This window comes from Lepus europaeus, chromosome 18 (genome assembly GCF_033115175.1).
Source record: "Lepus europaeus isolate LE1 chromosome 18, mLepTim1.pri, whole genome shotgun sequence".
Classification (NCBI taxonomy): Eukaryota; Metazoa; Chordata; class Mammalia; order Lagomorpha; family Leporidae; genus Lepus; species Lepus europaeus.
In genome coordinates this window covers 30,813,761-30,831,874 of record NC_084844.1, presented here as the reverse complement: position 1 = coordinate 30,831,874, position 18,114 = coordinate 30,813,761, and the positions used below count along the sequence as shown (strand labels likewise).

The 18,114-nt window shown below is 44.6% G+C and overlaps 1 protein-coding gene across 7 annotated transcripts in view; it reads left to right on the top strand.

The window, feature by feature from the left end:
* Positions 1 to 1,055: 1,055 nt before the first annotated feature.
* The window catches only part of MMD (monocyte to macrophage differentiation associated), a 100,358-nt gene continuing 83,299 nt past the window's right edge, over positions 1,056 to 18,114 (top strand). For 2 of the 7 annotated variants that reach the window (XR_009864280.1, XR_009864279.1), the window contains exons 1-5: positions 1,059 to 1,312; positions 9,012 to 9,093; positions 11,115 to 11,275; positions 15,431 to 15,505; positions 17,386 to 17,487. Coding sequence is in view for 4 of the 7 variants with exons in the window: in XM_062175324.1 (XP_062031308.1) it covers positions 1,287 to 1,312; positions 9,012 to 9,093; positions 11,115 to 11,275; positions 15,431 to 15,505; positions 17,386 to 17,487 (446 nt within the window). In the remaining 3 variants the exon portion in view is untranslated. Of the gene's footprint in view, positions 1,313 to 9,011; positions 9,094 to 11,114; positions 11,276 to 15,430; positions 15,506 to 17,385; positions 17,488 to 18,114 lie in introns of all 7 variants that reach the window. The other 5 variants (XR_009864281.1, XM_062175328.1, XM_062175324.1 and 2 more) reach the window with 4 other exon arrangements.

Below are 18,114 nucleotides of genomic sequence, written 5' to 3'. Positions count from 1 at the left end.
ACCTCTCCCCCAGTGAGTTCTCTGCTTAGGAGGTTCGGAGACAGGACCCCCATTCAAGTCTACTTTGTGTTGGTTTTATTTGGAAGATGCTTGGGTAAAAAACAAAAAGTAAATTGCAAGATAACGCAAAGAGATAACGGCAGAGAGTTCTTCCCTTGGTGGTTCTCCTAGAATCTGAGCCAGACAGTGCTACAGAAATTTCAACTCCCTCCCATGAAAGATAAGAAAATGTTTTAAAATCTGTCCTGGAGGCCGGCACAGGCTAATCCTCCGCCTTGCGGCGCCGGCAAAACAGGTTCTAGTCCCAGTCAGAGCGCCGATTCTATCCCAGTTGCCCCTCTTCCAGGCCAGCTCTCTGCTATGGCCCAGGAAGGCAGTGGAGGATGGCCCAAGTCCTTGGGCCCTGCACCCGCATGGGAGACCAGGAGAAGCACCTGGCTCCTGGCTTTGGATCAGTGCGGTGCGCTGGCCGCAGCGGCCATTGGAGGGTGAACCAACAGCAAAAAGGAAGACCTTTCTCTCTGTCTCTCTCTCTCTCACTATCCACTCCCCCTGTCAAAAAAAAAAAAAAAAAAAAAAAAAAAATCTGTCCTGGAGCCTCGTCCCAATAGCCTAGCGAGAAGCAGCCCTCAAAATGATGCTGGAAGAAATGCAGAGTCAAAGCTAGAACGTAGGCGGTTCCCTGTATGCTGCTATTGGCTTCACGATCACTTTTGAGAATCCTGGCCCACCTTTCCCATCTCTCCAACTCGTCCCTTTTCCAACTCTTTACATTAAAAATGTGCGCCCCCCCACCCCTTTCCGGCGGTCCACCCCTTCCCCTAGCTCCGCCCCCGCTGCCCAGAGGCCCCGCCCCTCCTCCGGGGCGCTGCAGGAATGAATGGCAGCGTAGCTCGCGCGCCGCTTTGGGCGCTGATTGGCAGCCCGGCGCGGTGACGCGCTGGCGGCCGCTGGTGCACGCAGGCAAGCGAAGCGCAAGCGGGGGTGGAGCCGGCCTGCGGGGCGGGGCGCGGGCGCCCGGGGGCGGAGGAGCCGGGGAGGCGGGAGGCGGGAGGCGGGAGGCTCCGGGGCCGTTTAAGCGGCCTCCCTCCCGCCCCCAAGCCGCCCGGTCTGGCCCCGGCAGCGTCTCGACCCCCGGCCTGGCCCCACTCTGGCCCTGTCCGGACGAGGGCTCTGCCTGGCACCCAGGCGGCCTCCGGAGTAGCCGAAGCCCATGAGGGCCGCGCGCCCCGCCGCGGCTGCTGACGAGACGGAGCTCCGGGTCCCCGAGGAGGAGCGGAGGATCAATGCGGTTCCAGAATCGATTCCAGCGGTGAGAAGGATGGCACTCCGCCCCGCCCTTCGTGCCGGGAGCCGGTCCCCAGGTCCCGCCACTCCGCGCGTGGGTCCCAGCGCCTCACCTGGCTCCATCCCCCGCGTTGGCCCCGCGCCTTGGCCGGGGACCAGCTCCTGGGGGATTCCCCCGCGTTGCTGTCCCTGGGCGATCCCCTTCCTTGGACGGCTGGAGCTCATGCCCGAGCTGGGTCTCCCCTCGCAATGTGCGTGCCTCGGATTCCCAGACCCGGGACCCCGGGTGCCTGAGCTCGCCCTCCTTCCTGGGGGATCCCCCTGCTCACCCGGCGTCACCCCCGCACCCCTCCAGGCAAGGCCCTTGCTAGCTTTGAGGACCGAAGCTGCAGCCTCAGGAGCCTCCTCCCACCCTGGCTTCGGCCTCCATCCCTTTCCCCGCGGGGTGGGGTCTCCCCGGGCGCGCGGAACCGGGGGTAGCTGCTGCGCCCTGCAGAGAGATGGGTTCTGGGCTCCTTCGGTGCTTTGTCTGTGAATGGCCCTAAACAGGCAAACTGAGGCACGAGCTGCTGCCGGCTTAGACTGGCCGGACAGTGCAGGGCCCTTGTTGTAGGTTCTGTGGCTTAACAGGGTCCCCGGGGCCGTGCTATTCTGGGCTGTGCGCGGGGGCAAGTTAGCCTTCGCGTGGTGAGACCTGCTGTGGAGGCGCCCTTGTTAGGAAACCAGGGGGAGGAACCCAGGAGGCGCCACCGGAAGACTGGTCGGCGCTGGTTCACTGAAGAGCGAGCTGGTGGGAACGCCAGGCTGGGGGCACCGAGGCCGTACCCACCCCGGGCCTCTGCCTCCTAGCACTGGACCCCGGCTGCTAGCCCGTGGTTCCCGGGGGAAGCGCTGCCTTTTATCATTTAGTGGGTGAAAGTTCATCTCTCCTGTGTTTGTGGTAACTCTCCATCCCTTTGTCTGGGTCAGGCAGCCCTCGGATTGCCAAACCTTCAAACCCTAGCAGGCCAGCTTAGTACTAGGCAGTGCCTGGAGGAATTTGGGGGAGGGGGGGATTGCATAAAATCTTTTAAGGAGATTATCATTGAATATTTAGGCACTCCCCTCTATTTCAGAGTTTTAAAGTGCACTTTTTTTTTCTGTCTCTTTGCTGCCCACTCACCCATTATGCTCATCTCATTAATGCCTCCCCCAGTCCCAAAGGGAGTAGGAGCCCAAAAATGCATGGGAAGATTTGTGGTGGGCTGTGACATCAGCTTGAAGACTTGGATTGACTTCTGAATATTGCTCATCACTCGATGTTGAGGGCTTGGCACTGTCCCCTAACCCCGCGAGAACTTCCGATCAGTGCTTTTAGGGCAAAAAGGAACCAAGGTGTTCTGGCTTTAGAACCTAAATTTCAGGAATGACAACTGGATGGGCTTACGGAGGGAACATCACATGTGTGCAGGCATTGTTCAGGCAGCAGCCAGGGAGCCTTGCACCTGTGGTTTGTTTGATTTGGTTTTACTTCTCTGCACATCTGTGGGCTTCCTGTTTTCCGAGAACAGTGTCTATAGTCTGTGAAATAACCCCTTCCCTATTTGAATAAGACTTCAGTCTCTTTGAATTCTTCTCTAAAAAGAAAAAAAAAAAAGCCTGTCTTATTTTTTACACAAATGCTGAAAGTGTTAAAAAGTGAAAAAAAAAAAAACACTTTAGGATGCTACCATTTTAGCTGATTGAACTACATCCTTTTTTCTTTTTAGCAGATACTAGTCTCTCTCATTCTTGTTACCACCATTGTAATGTAATTTTTGGACTTTGTTTTACACATTTTAAAAAACAGAGGCCTTTCCTTTTGGTGTGGCATAGACCAATTTCTCACGGACCACCCAGCATTGTACTCTGTGGATATTTAACAGTTTTTTTCTTGGCGACACCTAGTTCTGCCCTGATTTTGTATGAAAATTTGAGTGATGCCATGATTTTCCATTTCTCTGTTACAGGCTAGGTTGGAAAGATATTTCTAAGCATCAATTGCAACTTGGAAATAAAGTCTGCAAAGTAAAAAGTAATGTAACAAGAAGTCTTGATTTTTGAGGTTCCCACGTTAAAATGCTGAGAATACTATTCTGTACCATTTAAAGCTGTGCTCACTGTATGTCTTTCTGAGCATTCACCATAGCCACAGGTCGGCAAATCACACAGGAAGTCCTGTGCGAGCAGGGCACACTGTCTGAACAGATGTGCTTCTTCCCCTGACAGATTGATCGGGATTTCACTGAGGAGCAGTTGACTGCAGTAAGAACATTTCATTAGGTCTTACCTTATTGCTTCGCCTAAATGACAAGGAAACCTGAAGGTCTTGCTGCTTTGTTCATAATGGAAACTCGGCGGTTACTGTGGCTTTGGATCCACTTCCAGAGCGCTGCCATTTCTGCCGAGAAGGGCTCTCAGGAAACAGCCCGCCATCCTAAGTGGAGATCTTTATGTAGAGACTTTGGATGCGAGAAATTCCACTGGCACACAGAGAGCGAATTTTATCTTTGTTGCTTTATCCCTTTCAAACTTGAGTCTCCAGGACACCTACACATAAACAGATATGCAAAGGTACATATTTTCTCCTTGTTCAAGAAGATAGGTGTAGAGAAAAGGAACTTGCACATAGTCACACAGCGTGGAAGGGGTAGGCTCAAGATCTCCACCGCCTGCCTCTCTGCACTACCCGTGCTGCCAGATCACCTCTGCCGAGTCCTGCCCATGTCCCTGTATCGATGTGTGCAGCACAGACGCTGAGGACCCACTGAACATTTCCACCCTGTCTTCTTGTTGGTGCGCACTCATGGTGTCAGCCTTGCAACTGAAAATCCAAGGAAGAGATGCTCTCTTTCTCAGCCTCATGACCACTGGTTAGCTTCAGAACTGAATATGTGGAAAAGTATCTTATTCTCAGGCATTCGGAAGTCTTCAGGGATGTGTAGTTTTGCATGTTTTTACAGTATTCAGTCATAGACATGGGGTAGTTTTCTTATATATGCCTTCTCCCTTTGTTTAGTAGTTAAGGATACCACTAGACACTGTTCTGAACAATACCATGCTCAGTTCTAAAGAGGAGCTACTGGTAAGGTACTAAACACAGCAACATCCAGTGGTACTGAAGGGATCGAGTACCCATTGTTTTGGCTTTGGGGTTTTCATCAGGTTCACAGTTTATTTGGCCGTAAGACTGCCTGTTTCTTTTATATAAAGAAAACCTCCTGGATTCCCAGTAAAACTAACAGGCTATAGGATATTGCTCCATTAAAACAAAATATTCAACAGTAGCTAGAATGTCTATTCATTCAATGAGCAATTATTTATTAAGCTTCAGCAATAAAATGGATGTTGTACTTAGGATTAGAAATGGAATGGTGGATGACAGATTAGTGGAATTTGCATTAGAGTAGGAAAAGATGAAATTAAACAAGTTTTTTGAAGATAAAATTTTTACTAAGTATAATAATGGGTCTAATTGTATGGGAAGGACTAAAGTGTTTCTTGAGATAGGATGGCCTAGAAAATCTGAGATATAATTGAAGCACGAGAAGAGAGCTGAGCGTTCCAGAGAAGAATGTTCTAGGCAGAAATAAACAGCAAATGTCCTGAGGCAGACAAGACCTTGATGTATGTGTGGGGTTTTTTTTTTTTTTTTAATTTTCAAAAAATCATTTGCAAGGGAGAGGGAGAAGGGGAGGGAAGGAGAGGGAGAAGGAGAGACAGAGAGAGAGAGAGAGAGAGAGAGAGAGATGTTCCATCTACTGGTTCACTCTCCATATACCTGCAACAACCAAAGCCAGGAACCCAGAGCTCAATCTAGGTTTCCTCAGGAGTGGTAGGGACCCAATTACTTGAACCGTCACCTGCTGCCTCCCAGGGCGCACATTAACAGGAAGCTGGAATCGGAAGCAGAGCTGGAACTCAGACCATACTAGAGAGCCTTAACCACTGGGCCAAACTCTTGCCCCCTTGATGTGTTTAAGAAGCAGAAAGGAGGGCCTGGTGTTGTGGCGTATCAGGTAAAGCCACCACGTGCTATACTGGGTTGGCATCCCATTTGAGTGCCGGTTTGAGTCCCTGCTAATATGCCTGGGAAAGCAGTGGAAGATGGGCCATGTACTTGGGCTACTGCCACCCACATGGGAGACCCTGAAGAAGCTCCTGGCTGCTGGCTTCCATCTGGCCCAGCCCTGGCAGTTGTAGCCATCTGGGGAGTGAACCAGTGGATGGAAGATCTTTCTCTCTCTGCCTTTCCTTCTCTCTCTCTGTAACTTCTGCCTTTCAAATAAATAAAATAATCTTAAAAAAAAACAAAAAAACAAAAATAAAACAAAAAACAGCAGCAGAAAGGAGGTTGTGTAGCTGGGGGTAGAGTGATAGGAGAGTGGCATCCTGAGGCTGGAGGGCCAGACCACACGGGGCTGTGGGTCTCTCGCTTGTTTTAAGTGTTTCTGGAAGCCAAAGACAGGTTTTAAGTTGAAGGTAGAGTGTGTGGCATGTTATAGCTGCTGGATAGAGAAGAGTCTGCGGGGACGAGCAGGAAGACCACTTAAGAGACCTTGTACTTTTACAGACTTGAGATAGTTGGAGTCTTGAATCAAGGGTGGAGCTGTGGAGAGGTGGACTGATTTGGTCTATGATTTAGGAATATGACTTGGATAGTGTTGACAGTATTGCACTTGGAGAATGAGGAACATCTAAGAATTAAGCACAACGCATGGGGTTTGATGCTATGCCTCTAAGGTCCCTTGGGTTGCAGATCCACTTTTAGAGGGTGTAGTGCTTTGAACTGAATTTCAAGTGTGCTAAGGAGTTTCCCAGGTGTCTAGGGTTGGTATGTAAGGGTACTGGGCAAGGAGTAGGCAAGGAAGTGTTGAAAGTGAGGGGATGAGTGAACCAACTCTGCTTAACTAATACCTCTGCTACCTGTGTTTCCCATTCTTAGAGCTATGTCAGCTCCTCTCAGGCCCTCTCATGCATGCTGGTTACTCTGCTTGGACATTCGGTGACCATGAAGGCTACTCCACCTTAAAGATGTTTTCTATAAATGGGCGCTGTTTCCCATAACACTTGAACCTTTCCATTCCCTCTTAGGGGAAGAGGTTAGGCTCAGTGTGTGGGAGTTTATTTGCATTTTACGTCTGCTTTTCCATTGAGGTCTTAGGAATGATTTCTTCAAGGGACTGTGGAGGAGGCTAATTACATCCTGGCAGGTCAGAGAGCAACGGAAAATTGCATTGTACGAGCTGTTGTGCTGTGTGGCCCATTGAGCCCCAGACAGTAAGGTGCTCCCAGGGTGGTTGCTGCTACCTTTCCTCATTGCCCAGATCTTGCCTGTCCATCAGAAGCGACTGCCTTCAATCATCGGGAGATACTGTGCTCTACAACTCCCTCTTGATTTTTGACCTTAGGTTTTCCAGGTGAGCACAGACAAAGCTGTCACAAACATGGCCACCCGGCGTGTTTGCTTTTAAGAGAAAATGTGGAAGTCTATCCCTGTTGCTGTGTAATGGCCTATTTTTAGATTAGGCTGCCAGAGACATAAATTGCTATTTTAGGCTGCAGCCTGGTGGTGGGTAGACACATCTTACTTACTGCACCCTGCACGGAGCACTTTCAGTGTATTCTAACCTCATCTATCTTGAAGGCTCGCCCTTGACTCTTTGAAATTCCTATTAGGGTATGCCCCTTAAAGCCCCGTTGTTAGGTCCCAGGTTAATGATGTGGTAGGTTCTTCAATGCCTGGGACACTTTTTTTAAAATCACCCTTCCCCAGAGTGTCATTATTTTCCTTTTTACTAATAAAGGCTATATCGCAACACTCTGGTCCCTGAGGACATTAATAAAGTTATGTACTGGATTATCAGGGGAGAAAAGATAATGTTTGAATATTTATCTATGTGTGAGAATAGCTTGGTCAAATTCCGAAGCTCCTGGTTCTCCATTCGTCTTAAATAGTTTTCAAACTTTCTGGTAGATTATGTCCGGTATGTACATGTTCTGCACACTAGTTAAATATCTAACTCGCGATCTGAGTGAAGCAGCTGCACTGTCCCAGATGCATCCCATTGTAGCTTTCCAACCGGGGTCTCCGAGACTGCCACATTTATTTTGTTTGACTGAAGGATAGTAGGACTTTCTTAGCTCCAGAAGAAAGTATTGACTAGGATCTGGTTCACGAACTGGGCGCTATTTAGAATGGTTTGGTTGTACACTTCAGCCGATTTTTGGCACCTGTGTTCTGCCATTTGGTTCGGCCTGGTAGCATTTCTCATCATGTGAATGAACAATGTGTGACTAGTCAAAGCTCATTCATGTCCTTCCGCCACAAGCAGCTCCAGCAGAAGGATCATTTGTTGTTCCAGGCATGCAGACTGCAAGCCCAGGAACACAGCCCACCTTCCGAGACCTGACTGCTGGCGGGGCACTTTTCACTCCGTTCCTTTGCATCTGCCTCTCTGCTCCTTTATCCCAACAGCTGCTTTTTCTCCGTTTGGGAACAGTCAGATAAACCCTGAGTCCCTCATGAACCCTGGTGTGGAAGCAGATTGTGTTTGAGGGGCTGTCCTCGTTTGACCACTGCAATAGAAGACAGTAATGGTTTCTTTAGGTCCTGTGGTATGCTTTTTGCTTGGTTGCTGATTGTCACACAAAGTTGCCCCAAGGGAAATATGGAATATGAGCATGTGTCTATATGTGTAACAGGTTTTCTGTGTATTTGAATTTAATGCCCAAAAGTAGTAGGTACTGGTCATGTGTTTGGTTTTTGAAGCAAACTGTTTTAATTAAGGGAGAATGAAGGTGGAAATGTGCCTTCTCTTGGGGCCGGCGCTGTGGCGTAGCCGGTAAAGCCACCGCCTGCAGTGCCGGCATCCCATATGGCCGCCGGTTCGTGTCCCGGGTACTCCACTTCTGATCCAGCTCTCTGCTATAGCCTGGGAAAGCAGTAGAAGATGGCCCAAGTCCTTGGGCCCCTGCGCCCACATGGGAGACCCGGAGGAAGCTCCTGGCTCCTGGCTTCGGATCACACAGCTCTGGCCGTTGCGGACGATTGGGGAATGAACCAGAGGATGGAAGACCTCTCTCTCTGCCTCTCCTCTCTGTGTAACTCTTTCAAATAAATAAATAAATCTTAACAAAAAAAAAAAAAAAAGAAATGTACCTTCTCTTTTAGGTGGCCTAAGGGTAGTCAGGTATCATTTAAGCTGTGTGTGGTGCTGGGACAAGTAATACAGTATAGGGAAACTAGTTGGACATGCCTTATAATCGTGGTCTGTAGGGTGTACAGATCTGCATATATATAAAGCTTTATACATTCTGAGAGAGAAAATAGAAACATTTGAAATGTAGCATGTCCCTTTTCATTTAGGAAAATGCCCTGTTTTTAAGATTTAGTTGTGCCTTTTTTTTTGTTTTTGTTTTTGTATTTTATTATAGGGAGTGGCAGATGAAGGAATGGATATGGTGTCTGTTTGCTTGTGGTTGGTATAAGGTTTCTCTGTTGAGTACACTGAAAGATGCCTAATCTAATATACTAAGTCATTTGCTGTAGAATCAGTGCTGTTGATTTTAGTGGCTTATACTTTATTCCTGTAACTAGGTTTTTCCACAGCTGATTGCTTTATTTAGAGTAGATCAAACAACTGTTGGCAGACTTCCCCATTGTTCTTTACATTCTCTGAGTGCCTGATGTCTTCTTTCTACAGGTTCATGAACCATCGAGCCCCCGCCAATGGCCGCTACAAACCGACTTGCTATGAACACGCTGCTAACTGTTACACACATGCAGTGAGTATGAATTTTATTTTATGCCATTCCCACCCTTCCCAAAGGGTGTTAGTGGAAGGAAGGGGTAATTATCTCAACATGATTGGTTGAATTTTCCCATCTGCCCACATCAGTGCTGGGTTGTGTCACCAGGAACAGCGTGAGCATGCTCTGACCATCAGTTAGCTCTTTCCTGGCCTTGCTTTCTCCAAGAAGTACCCCAGTTATAGGACAACCAAAGGAAGCTGTTTATGAAGACTGTCATTCCTGAAACGAAGGAAGTGGATGAATGAAATGAATCACTTTTTCAAGACAGTCAGCTGGATTCTTTTAGCCAGGAGAGTTCACAGTTTGTTGAAGAAGGGAGCCCCTGAAGTGAGGAGCCCTGTCCTGCTGTCCCCATCACCTCTCAGTGTAGAACTGTTCCACATTGCTGAAGGAAAGGCAGATATGAGCCCCAACCTCTTGTTTTTTTCCTCATGAAAGCAAAACATGCTTATTCATTTAGAAAGCCTTGTAAGATGCTGAGAAATGTGTAAGAAAAATGGAACTACCCAAAAAAAATTAACACTTTGGTGCATTTCTTCCTTTTGCATGCATGGTGTTTGTGAATACATATAAATATATAGATTTTTTTCATCATTCATTCATTTTTTTCATCATTTTCTTATTGTCATATAACTGGCATTTTCTTATGTCATTATGAATTTGGTTTGGATACTGAGATACACAGTATACCTTAGGAATTACATCTTTAGGAATAATATTTGTTTAGGACGGACCTGAATAGCTCTTAATTTATCTTTTCTAAGTTTATGACAATTAAGGAATATGCATATAAATTGAAGTTAAGGAAAAACTGTCAAAACCTCCATGTTATTTTTTCAAAGCAGCAAATGTAATTTTATTAAGCCATATCCCAGATTTTTGGATTTCAGAGACTAGCAAAATTTCTAAAGCCAACAAATACTTCTGTTGTCATCATTTCATTAAAGAGAGGATACTTGAACATGAAAAGGTAGAAAAAAGCATGATTGCAAAATAAAGGATATTTCTTAAGTTAAATGCATTTTGTTTTATGAAATCTTACTTTATTGCTGTGATTGTTGTATTGCTCTGAGCCAATGAAAACTTCGCCATCTGAATATTTATGCCAGTGTCATCCAGAAATTTAATATTCTGTTGCAAGAGGGCAAAACTCGGGGTTAGAAGCAAAAAGAAAGATAAGAAAATTGCTAAAGTTTGCATTCTTTGCCAAGTATGCTTATTGTGGAATCTATTGTTGTAGTTTATTTCTCCTGGGAATTTCTTTTTATAAAATGCTTACTAGTCATCGTTATACTTTTATGACTAGACATTTAAATTTTTTGTCAATATGAACTATGAAATATGGTGCAAAGGGCAAAATTTACGATTCAGATCTCTTAATATTTTTTGAATATGAGGGCCTTAGTGGATTACTGTTGCTTACTTAAAAGGTGCTACTACAAATGAAATAAGCCACAACCTTTTCATTCTGCAGTAGCTTCCAAACTGACGAGCTGAACAAATCCAGGACACAGGACTTGCACAGTTATTTTGTGTGTGTGTGGCATTATATACATTATAATACTTACTGACTTGGTTCATTCAGTTACCTTTGCTGAAATATTTGGGATTTTGGTAGCTCATGGGGCATTCAGGACCTCCTGGGAAATATGATTAGCATTTGAATAGTTTTAGTACCTTCTCTAAATCAGATTAGAGACTAGAATAAATTAGGATAAAGAACATCTGTTTTGCAACAGTTGAGTAATGTTGCATCCTTGACCGGCTCTTTGTGTCCCCATTGGTTGGCACAGTTCCTGGGCCCTGAACAGTAGTATCTGCTTTCAGTGCAGCAATTAACAACTCCTTTTGGCTGTCATCATTATTATCCAAGAGAGACAACATTTTTTTTTAATTATTTTTTTTAAATTGCTGCTGGTAAGCCTCCGGACCTCTAGCAAAGGTCAGAATTCCTTAAAAGCCGGGCTACTTACTTTTCTCTACCTTTCCTTCAGTTCCTCATTGTTCCGGCCATCGTGGGCAGTGCCCTCCTCCATCGGCTGTCTGACGACTGCTGGGAAAAGATAACAGCATGGATTTATGGCATGGGCCTCTGTGCCCTCTTCATTGTTTCCACAGTATTTCACATTGTCTCATGGAAAAAGAGCCACTTGAGGTACAGTGCTTGGCATGCTATTTCAACAGGTCAGAATAGTTGACCCGACGTGTGTGTTCACCTCCCGAACTGGCATGCTGTATAGTCAGCCAGCACATAGAGTAGACACTTTTCTGCCTTGTCGTTGTAATGCTATCCCAAATTTAGGACATTTGCTTTGGAGGGGACAGACTGTGAGAGCTCCTACCACCTGCCTCTATCTTCTAAGGAAGCAGGCCTTTGCTGAGTAACCAGAAACAATACTGGCCCCCAGGAGTTACAGCTTAACATGCTGAGAGCTGTTTTCCAATGATATTAAGTACACCAAGGATATTAAAGCAGCTGCAGCTGTCACTGAACCTGGAGTTGGCAATTAGGCTTTGCGTTCTAGTCCTGCTAGTAATCTTGGGTAAGTCACTTGACCTCATGCAGTCTTGGTTTCTTCATTCTAAAGTGAGAATAATAATGCCTGACTCACAGGGTTATTGTGATAGGTGAATGAGATAATGTATGTGAAAATGATTTGAAAATTACATGAGAAGGGTGAGCATCTAGCCTAGCAGATAAGACACCTGCTTCCCACACTGGAGTACCTGGATTCAGTTCCCTGGTCCAGCTCCTCACTCCAGCTTCCTGCTAATGCACGACCTGGGAGACAGTGGTGATGGCTCAGATAACTGGGTTTCTGTGTCCCTCATAAGAAACCTGGGTTGCATTCCTGACTCCCAGTTTTGGCCCTGCCAGGCTCAGCAGTTGGAGGCATTTGGGGGAATGAACGGCTTTCTCTCTCTCTCTCTCTCTCTCTCTCACACACACACACACACACACTCACACTCACACTCACACACACAGATTAAAAAAGAAGAAAATTATAAAAGACTTGGACTTTATGTCATAAAGGGGTATGCTCCACTTCAGTTCTATGGTTTTCTGAAGTTTCACCTTCAGAATTATGTGTGTTATGCAAAGAAAGTGGACGTAGTTTGCTATTATTTCCTGTCAAGCACTTTCCAAATGTACTGTGGCCCTTGACCTGCCAGCAAGGACTTGAAGGCATTCCTTCTCTGAGTGAGGGGTTAATTTGGGAGACTGCAAAGGTAGAAGCACACCATGTAGATGGAAACGAGTTGCTTGTAAAATTGATTCTGTAGTCATAGATTAAAACCAAAAGGGCGAAATTTATTTTTAAAAGAGAATTCAGAAGAGACTAAGAATGATTTAAATATGTATTACTATTTAAATGTATATTACTATATTATATATAAAAATATATAATTGAATATAACTTTTGATTTTATAGAATATAAAGAAACCCTCTAAACTATTCAAAAAATCTAATATTAAAAAGACATCTTCAGCCGGCGCCGTGGCTTAACAGGCTAATCCTCCGCCTTGCGGCGCTGGCACAACGGGTTCTAGTCCCGGTCGGGGCGCCGGATTCTATCCCGGTTGCCCCTCTTCCAGGCCAGCTCTCTGCTATGGCCCGGGAAGGCAGTGGAGGATGGCCCAAGTCCTTGGGCCCTGCACCCGCATGGGAGACCAGGAGGAAGTACCTGGCTCCTGGCTTCGGATCAGCGAGATGCGCCGGCCGCAGTGGCCATTGGAGGGTGAACCAACGGCAAAAAGGAAGACCTTTCTCTCTGTCTCTCTCTCACTATCCACTCTGCCTGTCAAAAAAAAAAAGACATCTTCATTTAGGAGCAGGATTGGGATAGAAGAGGTGATTTCCTTGTTTCCTCACATGTAGATTCATAGAATTTCAGAGCCGCTGGATCCTTAGGGAACATCTATCTAAACTCCTTTTCTCTTGGGGAAACTTAGCTGCAGAGAAGTATCCTGGCTTGACTGAGAACAGCAGAAGGGGACCATCCTATAAGCCCTGACTCCCAGCCCTGTGTGGTTTTCACTGTACTCTTTCCAGTATTGCAAACAGTTTGCATTCTCTTTCCTATAAGGTGACAGTTCCCTGGGCTCAAAATAAAACCACAGCATTGAATCACAAGGGCGCTCTGGGACGCACTCACAAGAGAGCCACTGAGGTCCCTGTGGCTCCTGGGGACACTGCTGTAGAGCCCAGAGGCCAGTCTGGAGGCAGAGCACTTCATTATCTTCTTGGCACGGGCCAGGGCTGGGGTTGCCTCAGAAGACTTGGCTTTGATATCTAGATTTCTGAATCGATAAAGAGTTGTAGATGCCTACTGCAGTGTTCATGGCCTCCCTGCCAGGGTCTGGAGGAAAAGGCTTAGTTGAAATCAGGCTCATGAATCTTGAAACAGCACTGCTATAATCATAAGCCATATGTAGGTTTTTACTCTATAGTAAACTTTTAAAATATTCAGGTAAAGCCTTAAGTAAAAGACAGAAGGTAATTTGCATCTATTGAGTATGTGTTAGGTGTTACTATGTGCTTGTTACTGTTCTAAATGCATGACCCGCATTAGCACATCTAACACTCACACATAACCTGAGAGATGTTATTTCTGTTTGCCGGTGAAGAAAGTCAGAGAGGTGGGTGACAGATCTTGAATAATTTCTAGTTCTTCCTTCCTGCTCTTACCATCATGTTCTAGTCTAGAAAGCAGAATCAGAAAGTCCCAAACCGTGGTAGGAATCAGTGTCACCCAAGAGGCTAAAAAAAAAAAAAAAAAAAAAAAAAAATTCTCCCCTCCCCCCCCTACAGCTTCTGGAGATTATGGACACTATTTTATAAGTTCCTCAGGTGATTCTGAACGCAGTCATGTTTGAAAAGCATTAATCTGGTGTTTGTTGGGGGTGAGACATAGCTTCTCACGAGCGGACTAAAACCATTCTTTCTCTCAAATGTATTTTCCACTTACTTACTAATGCGAGTCCTCACCTGTCTCCTGTGGTCAACATTGTGGGTCTCACAAGCACTACGACCAGTGCTCTCCTGGACTAGTACTCTCACTCTTTGAACACTGAACGTTACAGTCAAGGCAGTGCGTTGCATTTGTGCTTTTTTCAACCTTAAATGCTATCGTTACTTTTAACTGATACATAAAAATTGGACATATTTATGGGGTACCAGCTGATAGTTTGATATGTGTATACAATTTGTCATTTCCACATCAGGACAAACACACTTATCTCCTCAAACAGTCATCATTTCTTCCTGTTGAAAAACTTTCTTCTGGCTTTTTTTTCCCATAAATTTTCAGTATGTTATTATTTATAGTCACCTTGCTACATAATATTTGTACTTAAAAAATTATTTTTGAAAGGCAAGAGATCTTCCATTTGTTGGTTCATTCCCCAAATTCCCACACAGCTGAGGCTATGCCAGGCAGAAGGCTGGGAGCAGGAACCCAATCCTGGTCCTTGTTCTGGGTGACAGGAATCCAACTGCTTGAGCCATGACTGCTGCCTCCCAGGGTGCGCATTAGCAAGAAATTGGAATCAGCAGTGGAGCTGGGACTCTAACCCAGGCACTCACTGTGGGATGCAGACATCCCAACCAGCACCTTACACAGTGTGCCAAACAACCTGCCCCAGTTTCCCCTCAGGAAAGGGCACAATCTGTGTAATCCGTCTTCTGGATAGACCTCAGTGAGCCAGGTAGACCTCAGTGAGCCAGGTCTTTGTACATACACGTCCCGACTTTTCCATCTTAGAAGGAGCAACTTCCTTAGCCATCGGGATGGCAGCCCTCTCGAGCAGGTGCACCTTACTTTGTTTTTGTTATTGCTGTTCCTATGTCAGTTACTGAATATCCTTTTACAACTCACTGTCCACACTAATACGTGTGAAGTGGAGCCTTCTTTAAAGACATTCTGTAAAGACATGAAGAGTATGATAGGAACTAGGGGATGGTCAGAACTAAGGGATTCTATTGTTGTCAGACGGGATCTAAAAGAAATGGAAAATGTCAGAAAATGCAGATTTTGTTTGTTTAACCACTTTACGTCTGTTGAGGGGCTCTGTCCCTGCGTGTCGTTCATGGTGAGAATATCTCTGGTGGCTGAAAGGTTAAAGATAATACAAATGCTTTATTTTTAGGTTGATATTATTTTTAAAAAGAGCTGTGTGACTTTGAAGGCCAAGTTCTAAATGCCCTGAGGAGAACTGGAACAAGATAGGGATTGCACCGTGGTGGAGTGGTATCCGGTCTGAAAATCTCCTGAAGTATTTGTCTAACTTGTTGTTTGCTCCCACTAGGACAGTGGAGCACTGTTTCCACATGTGCGATAGAATGGTTATCTATTTCTTCATTGCTGCTTCTTATGCTCCATGGTAAGATGCAGTCTTTCTATTTTTCAAAAGAGCTTTTTATGATTAGAACTTCTCATTCTTCCTTTCCTCTCTTCCTACCATGCCAGCCCCCAGCCTTCATGCATGTGCCTCACCACTTCCCCACAACACATACATACATGAATTTCTTTTTTCCCAGTTTGATTTACTTGGGTCAGACTGTAGAGTTAAAGGGGAGAACATTGCTGCTATGCCACATAGCTTGGAGTGTTCAACAGCAAGTGCTATGAACCTTTGGGTAGATGGCGTGCTCATGTCTGAAGTGTGTAACCTTTGTCCTCCATACACCTGCAGCTGCTGTTCACAATACTTTGGATTGTTCCTGTGGAAGTGCTGTAAACATGTGTGAGAAAAGCAGGCTTGCTTTTGAAGTTTATACTGTTTGTCTTCAGTTCATAATAAAGTACCCCCTACATGAGTGATTACACATTTCCCACTTCTTTTGTTGATCTGAGTAAGAGAACAAGTCAAATTTGTCAATGTTTAAAATATTTAGTGTCCTGCACACTTTTCTTGATCTTACTGCCCTTTTGGTACAGGTGAAGTCTTTTGTTGCTTGGAAACCTGTAACTAAAGAGACTTAGTTTTCCTCTATTAAGACATGGTCCAGTTTTAAACATGCAGGAACTCATGCTATGTCCTCAACGATTGCAGTCATTAGGAAGAGTAGGCCTCTAGGTTCTGCCTAATGTAGCTTCAGTCACTCAAAAGAAACATAATTATCCACTGCAGTAAAAAGTGCTCTCTCTCCCCAACACCTCTTACTAAATTATAGGTCTGCTTCATATTGGAATAAGAATTCCTAGACTTTTGCAAAATACACCTGAATTTAAAAGAAGAGAATAAATGAAAAACATTTTTAATGTGAGCTGAGGAATCAAATATCAAAGTAGGTAGTTTGTTCACATGTTGTCTTAGATATGCAGTTAGTGCCTTTTACATCTGATGTACTGATTTGTAGCTACAGCCAATCAGAACGTTTTTTCTGTTTATTGTTAACATGAAACTAGTGTGAATAAATTGGCAGCATTTTAAAGTTCAGACATAACAATCCATTTAAAAAGTCTTGACACCTGTATTTTTTGATTGACATGTCATTTTACATATTTATGGGGTGTGACATATCAATACATGTATCGAACACGTAATGATCAGATCAGGGTCATTGGTAGATTCAAAACCGCAGATATTTATCATTTCTTTGTTAGGACTCCATACTAGCTCTTTTGAAACACAATTAATTGTTGTCAACCATCATTACCCTACTGTGCTTTCGACATGAGAAGTTACTCCTCCTCTCCATCCAGCTGCACCCTTGTAGCCATTAACCATCCTCTCTTCATCCCTCCCTCCCTACATTCTAACAGAATGTCTTGTGTAATATATGGCGGGATGGTTCTTCTCATGTTCTCTCTTGGCAGAGAGATTGAAAATGGAGACATGTAGTCTGTTTATTAGATACCTACTGTGGATACATGATCTCAGGTTAGGATGTAGTTCCATGCTCTCTGTAAGCTTTGTAAGCTATTTCCTCCCAAACACACGGTCAGAATTGAGAAGGCCAACTGCCTTTAGCTTTGTCTGCCTAACGGGGAAAGTTGGGCATCATGGGTGTACTGGGACTCTGTTCTATATGTCTGCTTTCAGTTGGCTCCATTTTTAAACCAGTTTGGAATTAATTCTAAGTCTGAAAGGTTGACTGACAGTTTTACCTTTTGAGTTATTAATTTCACCCACATTGCTGAGAGGTCTCCTTGGTGTGTGGAGTGCCTTTCCTTCCTGCTTCTGACAGGAAGACACAGGTTCTGAAAATTCCTTTCATATTTCACTTCAGCTCTTGGTTGTCATGTTTATATTTTTAGGTTAAATCTCCGTGAACTTGGACCACTGGCATCTCATATGCGTTGGTTTATCTGGCTCATGGCAGCTGGAGGAACAATTTATGTGTTTCTCTACCATGAAAAGTAAGAAAAAAAATTTATATTTGTTCCTTTTTAAACTGCCTCAATTTTACCTTGCATTGCAATATAATTTTATTTTTCTTCTTCAAAATAGTAGAAGTACCTAAATAGAATATATATTATTTTTAATAGATCTTCAGAACCACTTGGTATTCATTATTAATGGACAGATTGCTACAGAAAGATAGAAACAGCACATGTGTGGTGTGATATAGTTAAGGGATAATGCTAGTCATTTTCGAGCCAACGGGACCTCATTTCTCATCCTGAGGCAATTTAGCTTTATCCTCTATGAATATAAACAGTAATCACATGAGAAAAATAACCATTTTTCAAAGTTTCTATGAAAATTTGAAGATAATTGATTTTAAGTGCCCAGCACAACTTTTGCTCCACTAGGAGCCTAGGAGATGTTCCAAAGAGAGTTTTCTGTAAAAAGGGATATTTGTAAAGATGCCTGAATTCCTATTCTCATTACCTTAGTCCTGGGGTAGGGTTTTTTAAACCATTATTCATAGCTTATAGTTACAAGTGTTAGGCAGTGTTAAAATAAAAGCTTATTCAAATTCAGCACCTTGGTTCTGGAGATCTTCAGGTTCATCTTTTCCAGCTTCATTCTTAAAGGATGAG